Below are 22,007 nucleotides of genomic sequence, written 5' to 3' on the forward strand. Positions count from 1 at the left end.
TCCCTTTGGCCCACTTGGGAAATTTCCAGTTCACACAGCCCTTCCCTGCACTTTGAGAAGGGAAGTAGCTGCAGCTGATTTTTGTACCACACCAGTTGTCCAATCAGTGCAGTTGCCAGGTTTAATGATTCTCCATTGAATTTGGTCTGCTGACGAGAACCATTTCATGTTTCCTAAAGTTAGAACTTTGTACACAGAAGCATTAAAACACATTATCTGAACTTCTTTACTTATTGATTAGCCAGAGGTTGTACTTCAGTAGTTTAAACTAACACAAAATTTAGCTGTTTCAGATTTCATTGGGACAGTGTTCCACTTCCTATAGAAACTGATGGGTGTGAGGAAGGAGTTCCTTTCAGATCACCAGGGATCCTAGAAATCAGTTTGCCTCAGTAAAACATGGAAGTTGCACTTGTACACAGAATATTTATAATCTCTGGAAAAGAATCTTTCTGAAAATAAAATGCTGGCTCTCCAGTGGGAGCCAACAGTTCTTATAGCTGTTGCAGCAGCCCTCCAGGGAAGGAGCTGCTGGCACTCTGGGAAGTAGCCAAGATGGCATCCCACCCTCCTCCTTCCATCACTGATTGGCTGAGAGGTCTGCCCATTGTGCAGCCTCTGCCAATCATGAGTGAAGGGTTTTGCCACCTGAAGAGCAGCACTCTTTGTCAGTCAGCAGTAAGAGGAGACTTGCTGCAGAAAAATGCAGGGTTTTTTTTTTTTTTTTATTGGAGTATTTTGGGTTTTTTACGGAAAACTAGGATCCATGCTGATTACTCAGGACAGTTAGTCCTTTGAATCAATAAGTGATTCAAAAAACACATAAGAACAGCCAATAAATTCAAGTTAAATACATGCAGATTCCCCAGATTATCGCACTAGCCATTCTCAGCATATAAAAGAGTCCCATTTTTTTGTACCTCACCAGTTAAACAAGTAACCTCTAGAAACTTCTCCTAGAAAAGCAGCATAGTAATATCTAAATATACAAATGTTTAAATAGATTGGGGGTAGACCTCTACTTCAGTAAGTTACTGGTACTGCTTTTAGTGGTGTTAATGGCTGTCATGACATAGAAGGTAAACTGGGGAAAATGAGGACTGTCATTTCCATACAGTACAAGTCAGAGTATATAAGCCACTTTTCATTTGGTTCAAGTGCAAAACTAGTGGATGACTGGGAATAGATTAGTAGAGTCATAGAGTCGGAAGGGACCTCAGTGGGCCATCTAGTCCGACCCCCTGCCCCGGCAGGCAAGAGAAGGGTCACCAAACCTGGGGTCATGTGATCCCAGCCAGGTGCCTGTCCAGTCTCCTTTTGAAGACCCCCAAGGATAGGGCAAGCACCACCTCCCTTGGAAGCCCATTCCAGATTTTGGCAACCCTGACGGTGAAGAACTTTCTCCTAATATCCAGCCTAAACCTTCTTACTAGTAGCTTATGGCCATTGTTCCTTGTCATTCCAGGGGGGTGCCCTGGTGAACAGATCGTCACCTACTTCATGTTGCTCTCCCCTTATGAATTTGTCCGCTGCCACAAGGTCTCTTCTCAGCCTTCTCTTAGAGAGGATGAAGAAGTTAAGGTCCCTTAGCCTTTCCTTGTAGGGCTTTCCCTGCTGGCCTCTAATCAGGCCAATGGCTCTTCTTTGGACCCTCTCCAGGTTGTTCGCATCCCACTTGAATTCTGGCGTCCTGAACTGGACACAGTACTCCAGCTGTAGCCTGACCAGTGCTGCACAGAGGGGAAGAATCACTTCCCTGGACCTGTTTGTGAAGCACCTACAGATGCACTACAAGGTGCGATTGGCTCTGCCAACTGCTTCCTGTCTCCGATTTTATTTTATTTTTTTTGACTTGGCACATTGTATAAGTAGAACTTGATTTTTAAGATGCAAATTGGGCTTCAAAACTTGACTTGCACACCATGAAATATGATATAATTCAGCTTGAGATTTTTTTTTTAAATCAGGATTTGTGGACAGTAAATGGTCCAAGTCAGCATTTCTCAACTTGTGCGTCATGACCGAAAAGTGGGTTGGAAGAATATATGGAAGGGTCACAAACAAACTTTAAAAATGAATCAACCAACTTTTAAAAATGGATTCTCCTTTAAAGGAGAAAAATGTGAGAAACCATGGCTTTTCCCTTGCAGGCTGGCTGAGTTCCAGCCTGCAAGTGGCTGCTTGTGGTCCCCCATTCCCCTTGCCCCGCCCCACACACCCACCCACTGCCCTACACGCTGAGGAGCTGGGGCCTGGGGGGGTGGGAGGTAAAGGGTTGGGAATGAGGGGCACTGGGTTGAGAGTGCCTATTGAAGTTTACAAATGGGTCCTGGTACAAAAAAGGTTGAGAACCACTAGTCTAGGTGGATACATGTGTTTTGAAGGGTGAAAGAAAAGTCTAACTTTAAACTGGTTATGTAGGTATTAGGGGCACAGGCATGTAGGTATTATGGGTGCAGAGAGGAACGACAATTTTTGCCTGATCTGGCCACAGAAAGCAGTCTATAGCTGTCACAAATGCATGGCTATAGACAGCTTTAAAAAACGCTACTTGGGTGAAAAGCTGACTTCACATTGCATGAGGTGTCAGATAAAAGTGTTCCATAATATTGCATCTTCTGTAACTTGTGTCTGGGGAGCTCCCAGCTTGTCAATTCACCCACCCCACCTTTCAGCAGCAGCTGGGGAGCCCCAAGAAAGAGTTTCCTCCTCTGCCTTTTTCCCCCCTCCCATTCTGCAAACAGCATTGGCAGAGAGCTGTGGCCATTGCTATGGGAACCTGGCCGCTCGCTTCCAACTGGCCTAGATTCCCGTCCCCCTGGAACCAACAGTGAACTTCTGTTTGTTCTGGGGTAACATTGTAACTCTGTGCTTTGCAGAAATGGTACTGAGTTACAGTTTGGAGCTGCACTTCTGCTCTGCACCTCCTGATCTAAACCAGGGATGCAGTAGTTCTACCTGTTGTATGAGAGGCATACAACTGGACTCCTGTCCAGATAAATGTAGCAATTTTGGATGGGAGAAGGTGCGTGTTTGTTTTGTTTTTGGGTTTTTTCCTTTAATTTTTAAGGTAGGATTAGTGAGACAAAGCTAAAATGATGGGGGGATTAAAGAAAGATCATTTGAATAAATTGAAACTAATTTGGAAGAAACCCTAGAATTTGCTGCTAACAGCTGTAAAGAAAAAAGGCACTGTTGATCAAATGATTTGTCAATGATCTTGAAAGCAAGATGACTTTGTAGGATTTTGATATCTCTAGTTCTGAAAAATTGTGTATCCACACTTGAGCATCTATTGATTAAAACATCTACAGGGGTTTTTTTTTTTTTTTTTTTACTAGTTGCACTATCCAAATAAATTATTTTAATTCTTACTGTGTTTCTATAATTTTTAGTATAGGGTAATTAAAACTTAAATGTGTTAATTATGCAGCGAAAACTAAATTGATTGCATGTAAAAGGACATTACATTGAAAATAGTTTTCCATTTGACATTCTCTACTGTAGCTAATTGTAACACAAGATTACTATATCTTTATATGTGAGAGGTTTTTTTAGTTTAATTTGTGCACATAGATTTCATAGACGTTAGGGCTGGAAGGGACCTCGGAAGATCGAGTCCAGCCCCCTGCCCCAGGGGCAGGAAGTCAGCTGGGGTCATAGGATCCCAGCAAGATAAACATCCAGATTTCTCTTTAAGGCGTTCAAAGTAGGTGCCTGAACCCCCTCCAATGGCAGTCTATTCCAGACGATGAATACGATGACAGGCTGAGAGCCCTGGGGCTCTTTAGCCTGAAAAAGCACAGGCTCAGGGGTGATCTGATGGCCACCTACAAGTTTATCAGGGGTGACCACCAGCATCTGGGGGAACGTTTGTTCACCAGAGCACCCCTAGGGATGATGAGGTCGAACGGTTATAAACTCCTCCAAGACCGTTTCAGGCTGGACATAAGGAAGAACTTCTTTACTGTCCGAGCCCCCAAGGTCTGGAACAGCCTGCCACCGGAGGTGGTTCAAGCGCCTTCATTGAACACCTTCAAGATGAAACTGGATGCTTATCTTGCTGGGATCCTATGACCCCAGCTGACTTCCTGCCCTTTGGGCGGGGGGCTAGACTTGATGATCTTCCGAGGTCCCTTCCAGCCCTGATGTCTATGAAATCTATGAAAACCTTGGGGGCTCAGACAGTAAAGAAGTTCTTTCTTATGTCCAGTCTGAAACGGTCTTGGAGGAGTTTATAACCGTTTGACCTTGTCATCCCTTGGGGTCCTCTGGTGAACAGACATTCCCCCAGATCCTGGTGAGCATCCCTTATAAACTTATAGGTGGCTATCAGATAGTCCCTGAGCCTGTGCTTTTCCAGGCTGAAGAGTCCCATAGCCTCTCATCATAAGGTCTGTTTTCCTGACCTCTGATCATGCACTTATTGGCTGTCTGTGTGTCCGTGTCTTTATGCTTGTGGGTGTTTCCTTTTTCATGTACTAGAATTGTGACCCCTTTTCTGTATTGCCTCTGGGGAGCTTATGTACCTGCATCACCTTTTGGTTCTGCAAGAGTGAGTTTACAGATGGCAGTAACAAATCAGATATTGAAGAGGCAGATATATACACAAAAGGGTGGTTGGAAGATGGGCCTCTTCTGTTTTTTCCTTTCAGCTCATTAACTTTTCCATGTGGGGTGCAAATATTTGGGGTGCAACATCTATCCCTCTAGTCTAGCTCACTCTTCTCATGGGAATCCATGGTGGTGGTGGGAAGAAGATATCCCTATAACTGTGTGTCCTAGTTCCTCATCCTTTTCTTTCTAAGTCCAGTGCCATGTTACACAGCAAGGCTTATTTGCATCTTGGAAAACTGGAATCTTAAGAATATAGCTGCAACTTTAATTTTTAGATGTTTTAATACAATCGTAAATGCTAGCATGATCACTGCAAGAAAGTTTTTTTGGGTTTTGTTTTTGGTTTTATGCTGGTCACACGTTTAACCCATTAATTGCAGAAAAAAGTTAACTCAAATTTGCTTAATGTTTATGCTGCAATGTACAGATATGTTACTTAACACTTGAATTTATTTGAACAAAACTAAAAAGCCATGGATAGACATAACCTGACATTTGGAAATATATTCAGGAAATGGTAATTTGTCTGTACTCCGTATTTTCCCATTTATAACTTGAGTCTGTTATGTAAAATGAACGTAGCTTTGATTTCACTAAACTTTTTTCTTGCAGAAAACTTACTGCAGTATAACTTTTTTCTTTGCAGTTCTACCTTCAAGACACTAAGAGTAGTAACGGTACCTTTATAAACAGTCAGAGACTGAGCAGAGGATCTGAGGAAAGCCCACCATGTGAGATCATGTCTGGTGACATCATCCAGTTTGGTGTAGATGTGACTGAGAACACGCGGAAAGGTAAGGGTATGGATCACTTTTTTTCAATTTTAATTTCAATTCTCAAACACTTTTTTATTGGAAGCATTCTGCTGAAAAGAAACTCTAAAAGAGAAACATACTTCAGAGTGTTAAATCGAGTATTATGTTGTAGGGCAGTCTTAAGTGTTCCTGTGTGATGACTTCTGCTAGTTTTTTAGGTTTTTATGCAGGCTTTTTTTACCCTCCAAGTAGGAGAATCCCAGATATCTTCAACCAGTAAGATGGTGCTGGTGTGAACAATAGGAATTGCTTGATGGCATGGTCAGCGGAAGTCTGAAGTGGGCCACTTTCTTTCGGGGTCACTTGTTTTTTTTTCTTCCATACCTGCTGTTGCTACTGGACGCAGTGGTAGGGGTTGGGGGGTGCTCATGAAAGTGAAGGGATGAGGGATGTTAAAATATTGTTGATGATTGATTGACTCTCTTAATTATAAAAGAGGTTCCTTTTCTTCAAACAATGTTAGTCCCTACTTAGTTGTTGTTCTTGGTTAAGCTTGTACTAGAGACCAGCTGCAGGCCTGTAATGAATATCCTCAGAAATTTCCTGAGAAAATGACTGTCCATATGGTTTCTTCAGCATCAGCAAGCTGCCCACCTTCTGAAGAAGTCCTACATGAATAATTTAGCAACGTTTAAGTTTGTTAACCAAATTGAAGAGCTTCCACTGAAGCACAGTTAGTCATCCCTGCTGTATCACAACTCATTGTCCCCTTTCTAGAGAAGTCCTTCACAAAGGTTGTATTAAGAGGTGTTAAGATGCATAACGTTTTGACCCTGTGGGCCAGATGAGTGGTATGGGTCTGGTCTGTGGGTTAGATCAGACTGTAGGGTCCAGCACCATCCCCTCCATGTCCCACACAGCAGGATTGGTCACCAGGGACCCATCACTACCCCTCCTGCCCCCTGTGCGCCAGGATGGGTCTTAGGGGCCCAGCACCACCCCCTGCAGCTCTGTGCACCAGAATTGGATCCTAGAGGCCTGGTGCCGCCCCCTCTTGCCCCCCACCCCCACACCAGGATTAGGCCCTGGGGACCCAGCACCACCCCCTTCTGCCCCCTGTGCACTGGGATTCTGGGGGCCTGGTGCAGCCCCCTCCTGTCCCTCCATACTGGGATTAGGACCTGGCACTGCCACTGCCTGGCCCTGTGTGCTGGGATCAGGTACCCCATCCAGCATGTATGGCCTAGAGCTCTCCCTGGGTCTGGAAATTTCAGTAGAAGGGGAGCAATGCCACCACTCTCCTGCTGCCAAATGTCCACATGCATGAGGAGCCCTATGGGCCATATGACATGGCATTTCCAGCTGGATCTGGTCCATATGCAAAGGGTTGAGCACCCCTGAGTTAAGGGAAATAATATGGTATTTAACTGGTGGTGATTGCACTTTTAAACCCAGATGATGCCAGAACAGTGTAGGTTTTTACAGGTTATTTAAATGAACAGGAATAATATTGTGAATTTTGCTGCTGTTTGGCTGTATTTTGTCTCCTATATAAATAAATAAAGTTTCTCTCTAGCTTAGAATTTACTTTGGCCCTTAACATGAAATAGTAAAGAAAAAGATTACTAAAGCCTTAAAGAATATGTGCAAAGGAACTTGGGAGCAGTTCAACTAAGTGTCATGGAGAATTTTTACGCCTGTGAATGCTCTGAATGTGGGCAAAAGTAATTCTGTTGCTCACTTCCTTTGCTCAGTTGTTTTTATTCTATCCTCATATACTTGGAGTGGCTTCAAAAGTGAAGGAGGAGTTGCTGTTCCAAACTAGCACAGCAGCTGCTATGCTGTAGGTGTGCCTGAAACTTAGCAGTATAAGTGTAGCAAAACTGCTCCAACTTAACCCTTCTTCATCCAGGGTCAATGTTGGAACTGTTCAGCTCACTTGAATGGCTCCAGGTTTATGCGCACATAACAATCTCAGGGTAACAGCTGGTGCACACTTCTGAGCAGCAGCAGTTCCTCCTTCACTTTTTAAGCTGCTTCAAGTGTGCATTTGTCCCATATTCCCAGAGCTGCTTTCTAAACCAAGATTACTGGAACAGTAGTTCAGCTCTTTGAAATTTTTTTTCTAACATGCCCAATTTAATCTTCAGACCTGTGCAGCCCACTTCATTTTATGAGCACCTAGATTTTCTTGAAGAGCTGGTATTGTTGTGAGATGAACATGAAGAAACATTAATACTAAATTATTTTACAGTGTCATGAAATTAGCAACCATTCAATACTGTTTGAAATTTATGTTGGGAATAAATTAAATTCATTCTTAGGAGAATATGTTGTATCCCAAACCAATTAGGAAACATTTATTTGGCAAAACTTGCAACTCTCACCAAAATGTCAAGGGGCTGCTGTGGAGTATTTGAGTGCAAGACGGTTCAAAAACTGAGAGGCCTTAGAGCTTTTACTTAGAAATTTAAATCTCAGTTCTTTTATCAGTATTGACAATAAAGTCAAATTATATAAGGTTTCTAGAAGATGAATCTCAAGAGATCTGTTGCTAGAAATTGGGCAATAGTAATAAGTATTTCCATAATTTTAAATTCTTCCCACCAGATTCTGTAGGGAACTTAGGCTGTAGTTGCTACAGACCGGAAAAGTAGAGCATACAATATAATGCTGTGTTGTTAATGAGTGCTCTTGTGCAGCTTTTGGAGAGGAACATTAGCTCATCCAGATCAGTGAATAAGATTTAAATGGTCATGCTGGTCCATATGACAGAAATTACAATTAAATTGCAACAGCATCTCAGTGAAAATGATTACATGCAAAATATGAACAATTATTGAATGCTCATAGTAAATGCATGGAAAATACCCTTTTTTTTTATTTCTTTCAGTACAGTAAATTCAACTGTTACACTTAATAGTAAGAAGAATGACTATAGAAAAGCTGTATAAAAAGTAGTGAATTCCTTTAATGCCAAGTTCCACTGTGATACTTCAGTAGCCCTTTACACAAAGCATCTGAACCTTTTGCAAAAAAAAATTAGTAGGGATAAAACAGTGAGTACATGGACAAACAGTAGTGTGTGCCTTCAAATATGCTTGGGTATAAAAACAGTCACTAGTCTGTTTTATTGTGTTATTTTGGTTGGTTTATCCATTTTCCACACAGAAAGCAAAGACGACCTTGGTTTGATTCATCTTACAAATGGCACAGTTAATAGTATAATGTTGCACCCTCAGGATTGCAATATAGACACTGAATGTATTTATACTTGAGCTGAACTGCGCAGTAGACTAATTTGCTGTGGTGTAAAGCATCACAGTCTACACATGCAACACTATTAGACCACAACAAGTTAATTTTTGCCACTGTGGGAGTACTGTCAGAGATGGTACTACCTTACAGCAGTGAAAATAACTGCACCTAAATGCCTGCGTAAACACTGACCCGGGTGTACATTGTGCTCGATCAGCCCAAGCAGCAGGAGTCCAGCCCTCTGCCTGCCACCTAGCCATAGGGCTCTGCACACTGGGGCCCCTCGACTCCCTGATGCCACCTCCTGGAGCCCAGAGCTGACCCCCTGAGTCTCCTGCCAGCCAGGGGCTGCCCTGTATACGCCCTGGACCACAGCAGTTTAAACATCTACACATGCCATTAAGGCACTGTGATAAACTCTGGTGCAATTTGTGCTGGAATTTATCACGTTACCTTAATGGCACATGTAGATTCACCCACTGGTTCCTCCAGGTTGTGTTGAACTAATATCCATAGGATATTAATCTAGGTGGATACTAATATCCACCTCTTGCAGAGTCAGTATTTCTGTAAAAACCTGACCTCAAAAAATTCTCATTTAAGTGCCCCAGTGTCAGGAAATCAAATCTCTGCTTATACAGTCAGCAGTAGATTATTTACTTTATAGATGTCAGGGACATCTATATCAGTGATGTGATTAAGTCTAAGAAAATTAAGAGCCATGGATCTGTGCCCTATGTTCTGTTTATCTGTAATGTCTCAGAATTACATGAAGTCCTGAAAGACTATCCTGGATGTTACTTGAAGATCAGGCTGGCTGTGTGCTCTTATTTCAGATAGAGCAAATGGTTTACCTCAAAAGGAATACTTCTCCTAAGTAAGTACTGACTAGGAAGATAGATTATGTAGTCTGAAAGATGTTACAGTTACCTGTAGGGAGAAGTAGTATACTGATTTGTTCTTTCTGCTTAATGCTTTATTAAGAACTTAGAATTCCAAAGTTGCTTGGTCTTTCAGCAAGTCTGAAGCCGAGGAGTCACAAAAGAGTTCTCTCTCTTTGTGGTATGGTATCATTCAAGATTTCAGTCACCCTAGAAAATAATTTATGCATTTGTCCAGGTCAACTTGAAGCAAACGTAGTGCTCTAAACAAGAAAATACTTCTATGTTTTAGTATTGGATGTAGAAAGAAATTACTCATTTCTCCTAGTTTCAGAATCATTTACTGTTTTTAGAATCCTCTTCAAAGTGTTATCCCTTTTCTGTGCAGGGATGTCCAACTCATTTAACCCTCCTGAGCTGGATCTGGATCATGGGCCTCCTTGCAGGTTGGATTCAGACCCATATCCAGCAGTGGGGCATAATTATTAACCATTACAATAAAGTGACTGTTGTGGCTGTTTTGTGATTGTAGGTGGGTGACCTTGAGCTGTTGAGTGGCTCCTACATCTGTTTCAGTGTGTCACATGTTCCTGAATCATACAGAAAACTATGGTTGCTAAATGAGTATCTGTAGAACCATAGTTAGGTCTTTATTAATAAAACCACATTATAGAGAGATTGATTCACTTGCATCACATTAGAAACAAGTATTGTGTAACCACAAATTCACTCTTTAGGTCATATCTGTGATTTCAAGTATAACTAGATCCCACTCCTCCGGAAGAGTGGCTTTTTCCCTGTCCTTAATATGAGATGCCCTTTGTTTAGAGTCTTGAAGGTAAGATCTGAGGTCTTCACTATATGCTTTCTAGAAGTATTTCTGAGTTGAGATTCTTTGTCTCCTTGGATGCAACCTCAGGAATATTATCAATGAGTAGCAACTCTGACTCACCCTCTGTGCTGCCCTTGTTGGTTCCTCTGTTTGTAAATACAGATTTCTAGGTAGATCCCAGGAATTAGAATTTTATGTTTGGTGGCATAGATATGTCTTTTTAACTTTGAACTGTTTTGCTTCCAGGTGTAGATTATTAGAACTCTTCCCAGTAAACAGGGGAGTAGTTCAGCATATCTAGTATACCTCTGTTCTTGTCACTTCACTCAATGAGGGCATATTCCATTTTTTTGCCTGATCTCTCACGTTGTCAACGTGTTTAAAATGTATAGTTAAGTTTCTTGTCGGTTCATAAGCATTTATCGGAAAGAAATGTTGTGAGCTCCACTAGGTATGAAAGATTCAGACCTGGAACACCTTAAGTCAAGAGTTGGCGCAGTGTCAACTCCTCAAGCTTGTGATCGGCCAGTTTTTGCTTTCTCATTGGGAGGTCTGACAAGGCAGACAGATAATAGAAGTCAATGCTTGAAGACATCTCTCATCTTCTCTTGTCCTTCACTTCACAGTTCCTAGTTGCGTGGTTGGCCCAATAATTACTACAATATAACATATTTCCTAAACCAAATTTTTTTAATTTTCCATTCTTTAAATTAATCATTAATAATTGATTATTAAGACTCCCCTGTTCTTATTTCTTTCCAGTTACCCATGGATGTATAGTCTCCACAATTAAACTATTTCTCCCAGATGGTATGGAAGCTCGACTACGATCAGAGTAAGCATGCAGATTTACTTGTATCTGTTAAAATTAGACTATTTTATGCTGAGCATCTAAGTGTTGAATTCTGATGATGATAAATACACATTTAAATATGTTAACTGATACACTTGTATAGAAATGTGTAACGTAACATGCAAAATCTATGCCCATCTAGGCATATGTAACCTAATGAATGATAAATGACTAAAGGCAGTATCGATGTGGAAGGGAGAATAGTGGGGTGACAAAATAAAGGAGTGATTTCTTATCAGTAAACCTGGTAATGTTTAACACTTGAGAGTCAAATATATGTTAAAATAATTTATTTTCTGTAAGCAAAATGGTGCTGTGTATTATCCAGTTGCTCAACAAGATAAATGTATACAATAGGAATTTGAATCATAGCTGGAAACTTCTGTTAATGCAGTTGAATTTATAAATAACCACATTTTGGAAAATGATTAAGGGTTTATATATTCACTGGTGTTACAGCTTTGTTAATCTACCCTTGCCAATCTAAATGTTTGAATGAGGTTCCAGCTTTTTAGTGCTGGTGAGAACATTAATTTTATGTTGATTAAAGTACTTTGGAAAATTAGTTTAGTAAATTATATGATTTTTGTCTTTCCTATTAAGATTACATGGCCTGCTGCCTATCAAGCAAGTTTTGAAAAAACTCTTTTCCTTCTCTACCTGAGAAACTAAAACCGAATTGGAAAAAGTAGCTACTGCCTTTAAAAGAGGCAAATTCAGTTTACATCAAAAACAAAACAAAAAACCCTCTCTGAAAAAGATTCTCTTCTAATTTTTTCTGTTGGATAAAATCCATTTGTGCTTTATACTACTATGCTGTGCAACTCCTTCTGCTGCCTTTTATCTTTTTCCTGCTGCTCTTCTAGGCTTGTACGAAACTCTGAGATCTATTCTGCTTCCCATTTTTGTAGTAAATTGGTGCCTCAAACCTTTCTGCTCTCACTTATGGGTAATGTGGCTGCTATTTCATTTTTGCCTTTTACACTTCCAAATGGATTACCACTTGGAGTTAAACTGCTTCTATTTGTTTCCTCCTTCAGAGAGGGAAGCTAGTTTCTGCTGAGTCCCATACAAACTATCCCGACCAAATTTCTTTTAGACTTGGGCTAGAATTTGAGTGGGTTTTCTACATCTTTGTTGTTGACTCCTGTAATTATGGATAACTTTTTATAAAAATGAATTTAAGCATTTTTATAATGTTTGATATGGAAAAAACTTTAAACAGTAAATTGTGAATTACAGATTTTATCATTGTTTTATAAGGAGTTGTAATTGTATCTTGGTTTGCCTGTCACAGAGCTTCTTCACACTTGTTTCAGTCACTGTTTGTAGTTTATTAAAATATTTTACTTTGGGCTGTTACATGAAGATTCACACAAATAGGGAAAAATGATTTGCTGGAGGAAAACTGATTTGGAATACGTGTAAAATATTATGGAACACACAAGTAGCTTTTTACACATAAGTAATAATTTTGTTTCTTCAAAAGTTTTTAATAATGTAGGTGGTAGTGGTAAGAATATTAATAGTTGTTTCAACACTAGAATTTTTTTTAAATTTGGCATTCTCTCTAATTTGGACAATAACTGAAAATTTTATGAGAGTTAATCTGCTTTTTTAAAAGGAAAGTGGTAAATAAGCACTGAGGAAATATAGATAATTTTTGCATATATTGGCTGAAAACCATGAGCTGCATATAATAGTATATGCTATATTTTCTTTGAAGAATTAATGCAGTACCGTTTGGTTTTCGTTAAACTTCACATGTATGCATTTTGCTGGCAAACACTGCTTTGTCATTTGTGTTTTGTAATATTTAAGAAAATGCTATACTTGAATTTGACCCAATAATATTTGCGTATTGTTGCTGAATTGCCTGTTGTTTCTAAATTATGTTAGCATCTATTGTAATTAAAAAACACATTTTCCTGAAGAAATCAACATGTGAGAACCATTCTTGTTGTTCTGTAAGCACAGAAAGAAATTGAGGATGTAGTTCCTTTGCTGTATTCATTCCTTTGGGTACTGATTGTGCTGAAATAGAAGTATATAAAATGGAACCAGATATCTCTCTCACTTGGAGGGTATCAAAGTATTGTAACGGGCTAGTCAGAGAGGTTGTGGAATTTCCATCCTTGGAGGTTTTTAAGACCTGGCTAGATAAAGACTTTGGCTGGGATGATCTAGTTGGGGCTGGTCCTGCTTTAAGCAGGGGGTTGGACTAGATGACCTCCTGAGGTCTCTTCCAACCCTAATTTTCTATGATTCTGTGTGGGTTCTGCAGACATAAACTAAGCTATGTATAGACAGGACAGCAGGAGTTAAAAGAAAGCTTCCCCCACCCCCACTTAAGTGGTTGTTTTAAACAACAGAATATAAGCAAAAATTTTTTGAAGCAGATGACTAGTACCCTAAATTTAAATAATTGTTATTACTATTTTTTTGGAAATTGTACAGATATTTAAGTTTATCCACAGTATTTTGAGGTCTGATTGAAAAACCGCTCAAAGCTGCTTACAGGTTTCTATTGATGTCAATAGGCCATGGAGTCTTAGCAGTTTTTTGCCTAACTTTAATAACTCCTCAAATTGCCCAGGTTCTCCATCAATCCGTTTATTTATACCAAATATTATTTCTTTTACTTTAGCAGCATGATCGAAATATGAAATATTTACATTGATTTTTATTGCCCTAATTGAGTTTTCAGCAAATTGATTTTAAAGAATTCATGTGCACTGTGCAGCTCACCATGTATTTTCTCAAGGTGCAAAATAATGCAGTGCTATTTTTTACAGCAGTTGTACTAGAGTAAATGTACACACCATTCTTTTGATGAAGCTACTAGCATGAAAATGAGGCACGGGGTAAATTTTCTTTATTTTTGTAGCATATGTACATACGGAGAATATTAATATAATTCTCTGAAAATATAAACATTCTTGTAGTGTCATATTTTGGGGAGAAAACGGGGTGGGGAAACACTTTTTTGAATGTGTTTTAGGTCTTTAAGTTTGGCCTAATGAATGAAACAAAAACACAGTTGCTGTCACGTACACTCCATGCAAATGCTGCAGAGTTTTAAAGGTGGAAGAGCACATATAAATGAGCATCCCATTTCTGGAACTGTGCAGTTTCTTATCCTTAGCTTTGTTTTTTTTTTCTCTCTCTCAACCAAAGTAAGATAAGTTGGGACAGTCTTGGGGGTAGAAGTGACTTTGAATGGCTCTCAGTGAAAGAGGGACAAGATAAGACCTGTCTTCCTTTTACTTAAAAAAAACAACCTGGTGTTTGGAATGATTAGGCTTCTTTCTGTGTTTACCTGATGCTTGCTTTTGACAGGGGCATTTTGCCTGTGGTGTCACCTTCCGCATCTTACTGTGAGGATCTTGGGAGGCTTCTTGTACACGTGTGCTCACTGATCAAAATGGCATTGGATGCCAGAGCACTTTGGCCCTTATGATTCTCCTTGCTAATTCCTTAAGTACAGGAGCACAAATCTTACTGAATTCAAAGGGAAGTGTAAGCTCTGGTGAATTTGCTTCTGTTTCAATTCCCTACCAGTGTCCTTTACCCCAACTGTCAACCTCTTATAATTGGTTGCTACTGGATACTTCACCATTATTTGTATTCCCTTGGAATGGCAAATTAACCGAAGTTTTGTTTTACTGATTTGGACTTTAAACAAAATCTGATTTTCTAAATGTTTTGTACTGTTTATTGTTAAAGTCATGAAAGTTTAGAGGATGCCTCATTGATTTGTTTATCATCAATTTAGAACTGAAAGCAAGGATTTGAAAAACCTACTTCCACCACTTCGTTTCACAAAAAGAAATTCAGCATGCACACCATAAAACATTGATTAGGTTAAATATTTAACAGGAGTACCAGCCCCTTTGTGCATATTTGAACTACTTTTGTGTTCCATTTTCCTTTCATAATAGTATAATTTAAGACTTTATTATTTAATGTTTTCTTTTTTTCAGTGTTATCCATGCTCCGTTACCAAGTCCTGTTGACAAGGTACGGTTTTTGCATTGTCTGTTTTCTCAGTTAAAAAGTATGAAAAAGGTAACAGAATGAGAGAAACCTAATTACTTTCTGAGATGCCACTCATTCAAAAATTTCACGTTTTAATATTTTGTTTACTATTTCTAAACATAAATGTTGCTGAATCTCAAAATATCATAATTATAGAGGTAGGTGCCCTGAGGATTTTATACCAGTCATGATCTAAGTAAATACATACTGATTAGAAAGGGCTGTGGTAAGAGTTAATATTTGCTGTCATTGTATATTTCATGAACTAATAGGGGGTGTTAGATTTTATACATGAAAAATATTCCATTACAACTTAATATTGCCATAAAAAACTAAAACCTTCCTTGGCTGTTTTTGTTTACAGTGCAGTAATATACTGTCACATCACAAAAGTTGGCATGTTGGGGTTTGTTGAGGGTAATGCTTAAGTTAAAAAAAAAAAAAAAAAAAATATATTTTTTGTAAGGTGCAGGCCTAATGGAAGAATTAGAAAAAGATGGCTTTGCTGCTTTGTTAAATACATGTTTTGCACTTGCTAGAAACCATAGAACAGCTGGTCAAGTGTGGGCACATTGGCAAAGGAACATGAAGAATGACATACTTGGATTAGTGGAAAACAGCAGGGCTATATGGAGCTACAAAGGTGGTAGCAAGAAGCTTGAATTGATGTAATAACACAGATTCAGGGAGAGATTAAAACAAAATGAACAAAATGAGGCACAAAGATGATTTGTGGTAGCTTTGTATGGGTTGGAGTACAAGAGTAAATGTGAAGATGAGGGAAGTCAGAGAGGAAAATGCTTCAGTAATTAAGGCAGGATATTTAAATTAAAACTTAAGACAGTGTTAGCCCTTACTCATTTTTTATTTTATTTTAATTGTTATGGAACTTTTTGCTCAATGGATTTAAGGATAAGCTATATTTGAACTGGTTAAAAAATATATTATTTGTTGACTTGAATTGTAGTAATTTGGAAGATATCTAGGGAGTATATGTATGTTCTTCAAGTCGCTACCTGCTCTAAGCATAATTAGTAGGAAATTAGTCTCCCAGTTTCTTTCTGTTGCTCTTGTCTTTGGAATCTGTCTTTTTCTCTGTGTTAGGCAATGCCACCTTCCATTTTTATGTATTCTTTAGTATTATTTCCAGAACAAAACAAAAAAATCTCAATTAAATGTCTCTACCAATTCTGAGTTTTATTTGAATCATCAGGCATCACAGAATGTGCATCTTTTGGGGAGGAAGTATTTCTACCCTGATTTGGAGAGAGGCATTCTGCAAAACATTGTGCTGCCTGTAAGTTATCTTCTGAGATGGTTCAAAGGGTCAGCTAAGCCCCACACCAAAATTTCTTTATATAAAATCAAACTTTTTGGTCTTTGGTACACACACACAATATGTAGCAAAAAGAGCCTTCCTCAGAATTTCTCACTAAAATATTTTTAACCTTTCATTTGAATCAGTCCGCTGGTCTGCCTGTTTTATTTAATTTTTTTTTCCTTTCCCTTTAGCTTAACAATTATGCTGGGTGCAGTCAGGTTATATGAAATGTATGTTGAAAGACTTTTTACCTATTAAATAGACTGAATAAACATTAGACTGAAGTTGATATAAAAAAGGTTTTCTACAAATCTGTGCCATAAGCATTTTCTGCATCCTTATTGAGGATTTTTAACTTCCCAGACATAGATTGGAGAACAAATGCTACTGACGGTGGTAGGTCTTAGATATTTTGGATTGTGGTTAGTCTACAGCAGCACTAGGCGATCTTTTCTGCCAGTGGGTGGAATGACCCATCTCATAGGGCAACTACAGAATGGACTAGGGCAACTCATAACTGATAGGATGGAAAAAGCAGAGCTCTTAAATAATTTATTTGCTTCTGTTTTCCTTGACATTGTTACAAATACACCCATCCACCAACAGTGTTGTTGGTGGATCAGGTAAGTTCATTCTAGTAGAGCAAGAAAAGTGGTATTCATGCCATTGTGGGACGTACTACTGAAATCTCACCTGGAATACTATGTACAATGCTGGTCACCATGTTTAAGAAAAATTAAGTGAAACTGGAAACAGGTGCAGAGAAAGGGCTACTAGAATGGAGAAGGACTACTAAGAAGGAGATTAGAGAGTATATCTTGGGAAAGAAGACTAAAGTAACTTGGCTTATTTGATCTTGCAAAGTGAGAGCTGGCAGGCTATGTGATTACTCTGTGTAAATACATTAAGAGGTAAACACCAGCGAGGAAGATAAGCTATTTTATGTGATAGGATAGTGTTGACACAAGAGCAAACTGACCGTGAGAAATTGAAAATGGAATTAGGAGAAGGTTTCTAACCATCAAAGGAATGATAGTTCCTGGAACCATTCTGGAATGGCCTTCTAAAAGAATCGTAGCAACAAAAGAACTTAACCAGTTTTAAAATGAATGTTGCAAAGCCAACCATGGGGTACCCTCAGAGCCCTAAATTTCTCCCTGCCATCCCATTGCTTGTCCCAAGGAACAGACCAAGGTTTACCTTGGGATAATTCCTTATTCCCCCCAAGCTTCAGCTCTGCTGTACTTATACCAGACCCCACAGCTGTAGCAGGGGATCTTTGCCAGCTCCAGGTAGTTTCCTCATGGGCTGTAAAAGAATTTTAGATCTCCCTTTCCATAGAATGGGCTACCCTGGAATATCACTTGCTCTGAGATGTCATTTTACCATGTGCAATCAATAAGAAATCAAAACAACAAAAGGATTTATTATTTAAGAGAAAAGAATTATGGATAAAAAATTGACAATATAGTTTGAAGATAAAACAAAGGCAAATTTAAGTTTCTTACTGTCTCATCTAGCTACCACCTAACCTGTGGCTGGGCAATTATTTGGGCTGCTTGCAGAACCAGTGCCTGTCTACAGGGACATGCAGGGGGAGTGGATCTCAGCTCTCTCCTGGGTCCTGGCCTCAGCCCCAGCCCTGGTCAACCATCCCACTCCCAGACACTGCTCCCTACCCATCTGTGGCCCCATTACATCTGCCTGGCTGAGCATGCCCTGCCCACAGGCATCTGCCACCTGCATGCTCTGTCTGGTGCTTGCAGTGTTGGGTGTGGGGCAGGTGGGCTAGGGGCCGAGGCAGCAGCGTGGGTCCAGTGACAGTGGCAGAGACGCTGGTAGTCAGTGCTGTAGCAAGGGTGGGTGAGTGGGGTGACCGCCCTGGGCACTGAAGCGAAGGGGAGCCAACAGGCACTACCCAGCCGGAGCAGGATGTGGGACAGAGCCATGAGTGGCTCGCTTTGGGGAGGGGACGGGAGAGAGCGGCTTCTGCTGCTGCATGCGCTCCCATGCAAGCATGGGGGGGCATGCCCCCCCAAGATCTGTGCATGGGGCGAGGGCAGCTGCCACTGCAGGCTTTGCCTAAGGTACCAAAATTTCTTACTATGATACTGCTGGCAGAGGCAGCCAGAAGTATGAGGGCGGAGCAAACCAATGCTGTGGGGGCTACTGAGAAGCTGAGTCTGGCTGCCATGCCACCTGGCTCCGCAAACTACAATTCCCAGTGTGCCTGAGAGCTGTGTGCAGAGACAGGGTAGGCTGCGCTCCATGCCAGGCAGCACCTCTGCGCTTAGGGGCAGTGGGACCAGCCTCATGTGCCACAGCCCAGACTGCCCCCCTCGCCGGGGCTGGGTGGGGCCATTAACATGACAGGTTTATAAAAGAGATTGATTATAAGCAGGGATCCTGGTTTTCCCTGATTAAAAATCGCAAACTGCAAATTTTCTGATTAAAACCCCAAAATCTGTGATTAAAATGAAAGGCCACTATATATGTAGGTATCAGTTGAACACAAGGTTTACTTGATCTATTGACAATTTAAAGCAATTTGGAAGCCTACCAGTGCCTCGATCACTATAATAAAAAAAATTCTAAATACCTATAAATTTTGGTATTTGATTGTGGGTTTTTTATCATGGAAAATCAAAGCTCTCCCTTCCCTCTTAGCTAACAAAATGCAGGTCCAGGCCCCTCACTCCCAGCCATGGCCCTGCTGGTGTCCCTCACTCCCCCACCCCACATGCCCCTGATCCCTTTGCAGCCCAGAGGGTGCAACCCGATGCGGCAGGGCAGAGCAGGGCTCCACGGGGAAGCTCCTTGCTTCTTTGAACTCCGTGCTGCCCTGGAGAGGTGTCCCCTGCTTGCATGGCAGCAGCAGGGGCAGTGGCATGGGGTTGTGGGCTCCGGGAGTGAGCGCAGTGGCAGGGAGCCGGTCCCACCCCCTGCCCTCCAGACGAGGTGCCCACGGCCCTGTCCTGCTCCTCACTTGCTCATTCTGGCCCCAGGCCCCAAACCTCATGCACCACCCAGCTGGGCAGCATCCCCAGCCCTGCCCAATTCCCTCCCTTCCTATGGGGGCCTCAGTCTGCACCCCTCTGCCCCACCAGACTTATGTGCAGGAGCTGATCTCTAGGCTACCTGGTGGCCATATACACTCAGCGCTGTGGCACTTGCATGTGTAAAACTGCTCAGAGACTTGAGTTTCAGTTTCAGTAGTGCCATGATCTGCTGTGCAACCTTGGCAATGTGGTTTCTCCTGTATGCATCTTGTTCCCTTTCCCAGATGTATTTCAGTTGAGCATGTAAGCTCTCCTGGGTCACTGGTTATTTCTGAATTCTGTGTTATGTGTAGCACAGTGGGGCCTCATTCCTGATTTGGGTTTGTAAGTGATACTAAAATACAAAAAAATAGTAATAATAGAATAGTAAAGGACTAAGAGAAAAGAAATTATAGATGATAAACTTTCTCATAAAAAGATTTTATTTTCTAGACATTTAAATGATTTTTTTTTAATCATCTGAGTTTGTAGAGTGTCCAACACAATTTTGAATCTTTCATTTCACAGGTTGCTGCTAACACTCCCAGTATGTACTCTCAGGAACTGTTTCAGCTTTCACAGTATCTGCAGGTATTTTTTTTAATGTTAAGATTCTAAGTAATTAATTTGACAGTTCTGTGCAGCAAAGTACTTGAATTTTGTTCAGTATCTTAATGTTCTATATTTGTTATACTTGTGCATTTCCATTCAGAATGCAATTTTATAAACGGCGACAGGTAAGAACTAATTGCTTGTTCCCTCAAACAGCATAAAAAGTGTATGGGAGTTACACTTATATGTTGTTACCTGTGTGAATATATATATATATATTTTTTTTTACAGATAATATAGCAGCATCTGGCTTGCATGTGGTCAGATTCATGGAGGGTCAGATCCATTGATAGCTATCAAATGAAACAGTTCTCTGACATCCCTAAACCAAAAATGGCCGATGCCAGAGAGGGTTAGACAGGGGATGGACCAGTGATTCTCAGCCAGGGTACCGCAGCAGCCTAAGGTGCCTTGGGATCCTGTCGGGGGTGCTGTGAAGTACCATACAACATTAGCACTATTTAGGTGTACAAACATGATTCCCAAAATAAAACCCAGGGAGATCAACTTGGAATCTATAGTGCTAAAGGATTCTGACCTGTTTTGGTCTTTTACATTCTTTGGAAAAGAAGTATTGGCTTTATTATTTTTTGTAGTAAACAATTCAAGTGAAAACTGAGAGCTGGCATTTTCCAAGGGGTGCTTGAGTCTGTTGAAGAGTGCTTTGAGTCTAAAAATGTTGAGAACCACTGCACTAGACAAACTCTGTACATGTTTTCCATCTAAAGCAGCAGTTTTCAAGCATTCATTCATTTGCGGACCCCTAAAATTTATAATGGAGGTGTGGACCCATTTGGAAATTTTAAATGGTGTTGTAGACCTCTATGTAAATGTGATTATTCATATACTTTTGATTGATCATAGCCATCTTTTGTGGACCACTTATCTAAAGATCTGCAACTTGCTACTCTTGAAAACAGGACCCAGTATGACATTTATGTTGTTAGCATGCAGTTTGTAGTGCTGATAATTGATATTGAGACTTCCTGCTTTAGATGGGAATGTCTGAAGACTACTGCTTCTTCAAAACCCTCCTTGTGTTTTTCCGCTTATCTGACTGCCTGAATTACTGACTGGGTGTCAATATAATTTGTCTTCTGAAATCTCACTCAAAATAGAGAAGTCAGGAAAAAAAAGAGAGTTCTCAGTGTATTAGGAAAAAAAACAAGGGACAAATAAATTCATGTTCATGTACTGTGTTGTCTTTTATTTCTACCTCTTCCCAAAGTGAACATCAGATTAATGCACTTGACTCTTCTAGGGGCATGGTTAATGGTTATAAATATACTTTTTTATGGATATCTAGGAATTATTTAGCTCTTCAGTTGTGCTGTTATGTCTCTTTCACTCATGTACTGAAATTGGATCTCCTAATAATTGTGTTTCTCTTGAAGATTTAGTTTTTGGAATACCAGCAAGAAGATTCTCTCACTTGTATTGATATTAATAATTTTGCTGCTATCTACTCCAGGCTTGTTGCCCATTTTCGGATATACTATTTCAGTAGTTTCCATGTACCAGTTAAATGCAGCTTGTAATATTAATGTTTACTGACTAACTGATTGTGGCTTCACTCTGTCTAGTACTCTTACTGGTAACCATGACATTTTTAAAAAGAAAAGAATTCAGCCTCAACATATGTGCCTTTTAGAATTCTTGCTTTTTTGGTGAGAAGAAAAAGGAATAACTTACTACTTCTGGCTAAAATGGAGTTGTCAGGTTCATGTTTAAAACCATTTAGTATAAAATAAATAGGGAGGAGTACAAGAGCACTGCTTGGGCTTGCAAGGATGAAGTCAGGA

The 22,007-nt window shown here is 40.2% G+C and overlaps 1 protein-coding gene across 11 annotated transcripts in view; it reads left to right on the forward strand.

The window, feature by feature from the left end:
- The window catches only part of SLMAP (sarcolemma associated protein), a 169,933-nt gene that overhangs the window by 64,130 nt on the left and 83,796 nt on the right, over positions 1-22,007 (forward strand). For 8 of the 11 annotated variants that reach the window (XM_006033679.3, XM_014524722.2, XM_014524727.2 and 5 more), the window contains exons 2-5: positions 5,264-5,417; positions 11,106-11,178; positions 15,180-15,216; positions 20,122-20,184. In XM_006033679.3, coding sequence (XP_006033741.1) covers positions 5,264-5,417; positions 11,106-11,178; positions 15,180-15,216; positions 20,122-20,184 — 327 coding nt within the window. The remainder of the gene's footprint in view (positions 1-5,263; positions 5,418-11,105; positions 11,179-15,179; positions 15,217-20,121; positions 20,185-22,007) is intronic. The other 3 variants (XM_014524723.2, XM_014524728.2, XM_006033683.3) reach the window with 1 other exon arrangement.

This window comes from Alligator sinensis, unplaced genomic scaffold, assembly GCF_000455745.1.
Source record: "Alligator sinensis unplaced genomic scaffold, ASM45574v1 scaffold1273_1, whole genome shotgun sequence".
Taxonomy (NCBI): Eukaryota; Metazoa; Chordata; order Crocodylia; family Alligatoridae; genus Alligator; species Alligator sinensis.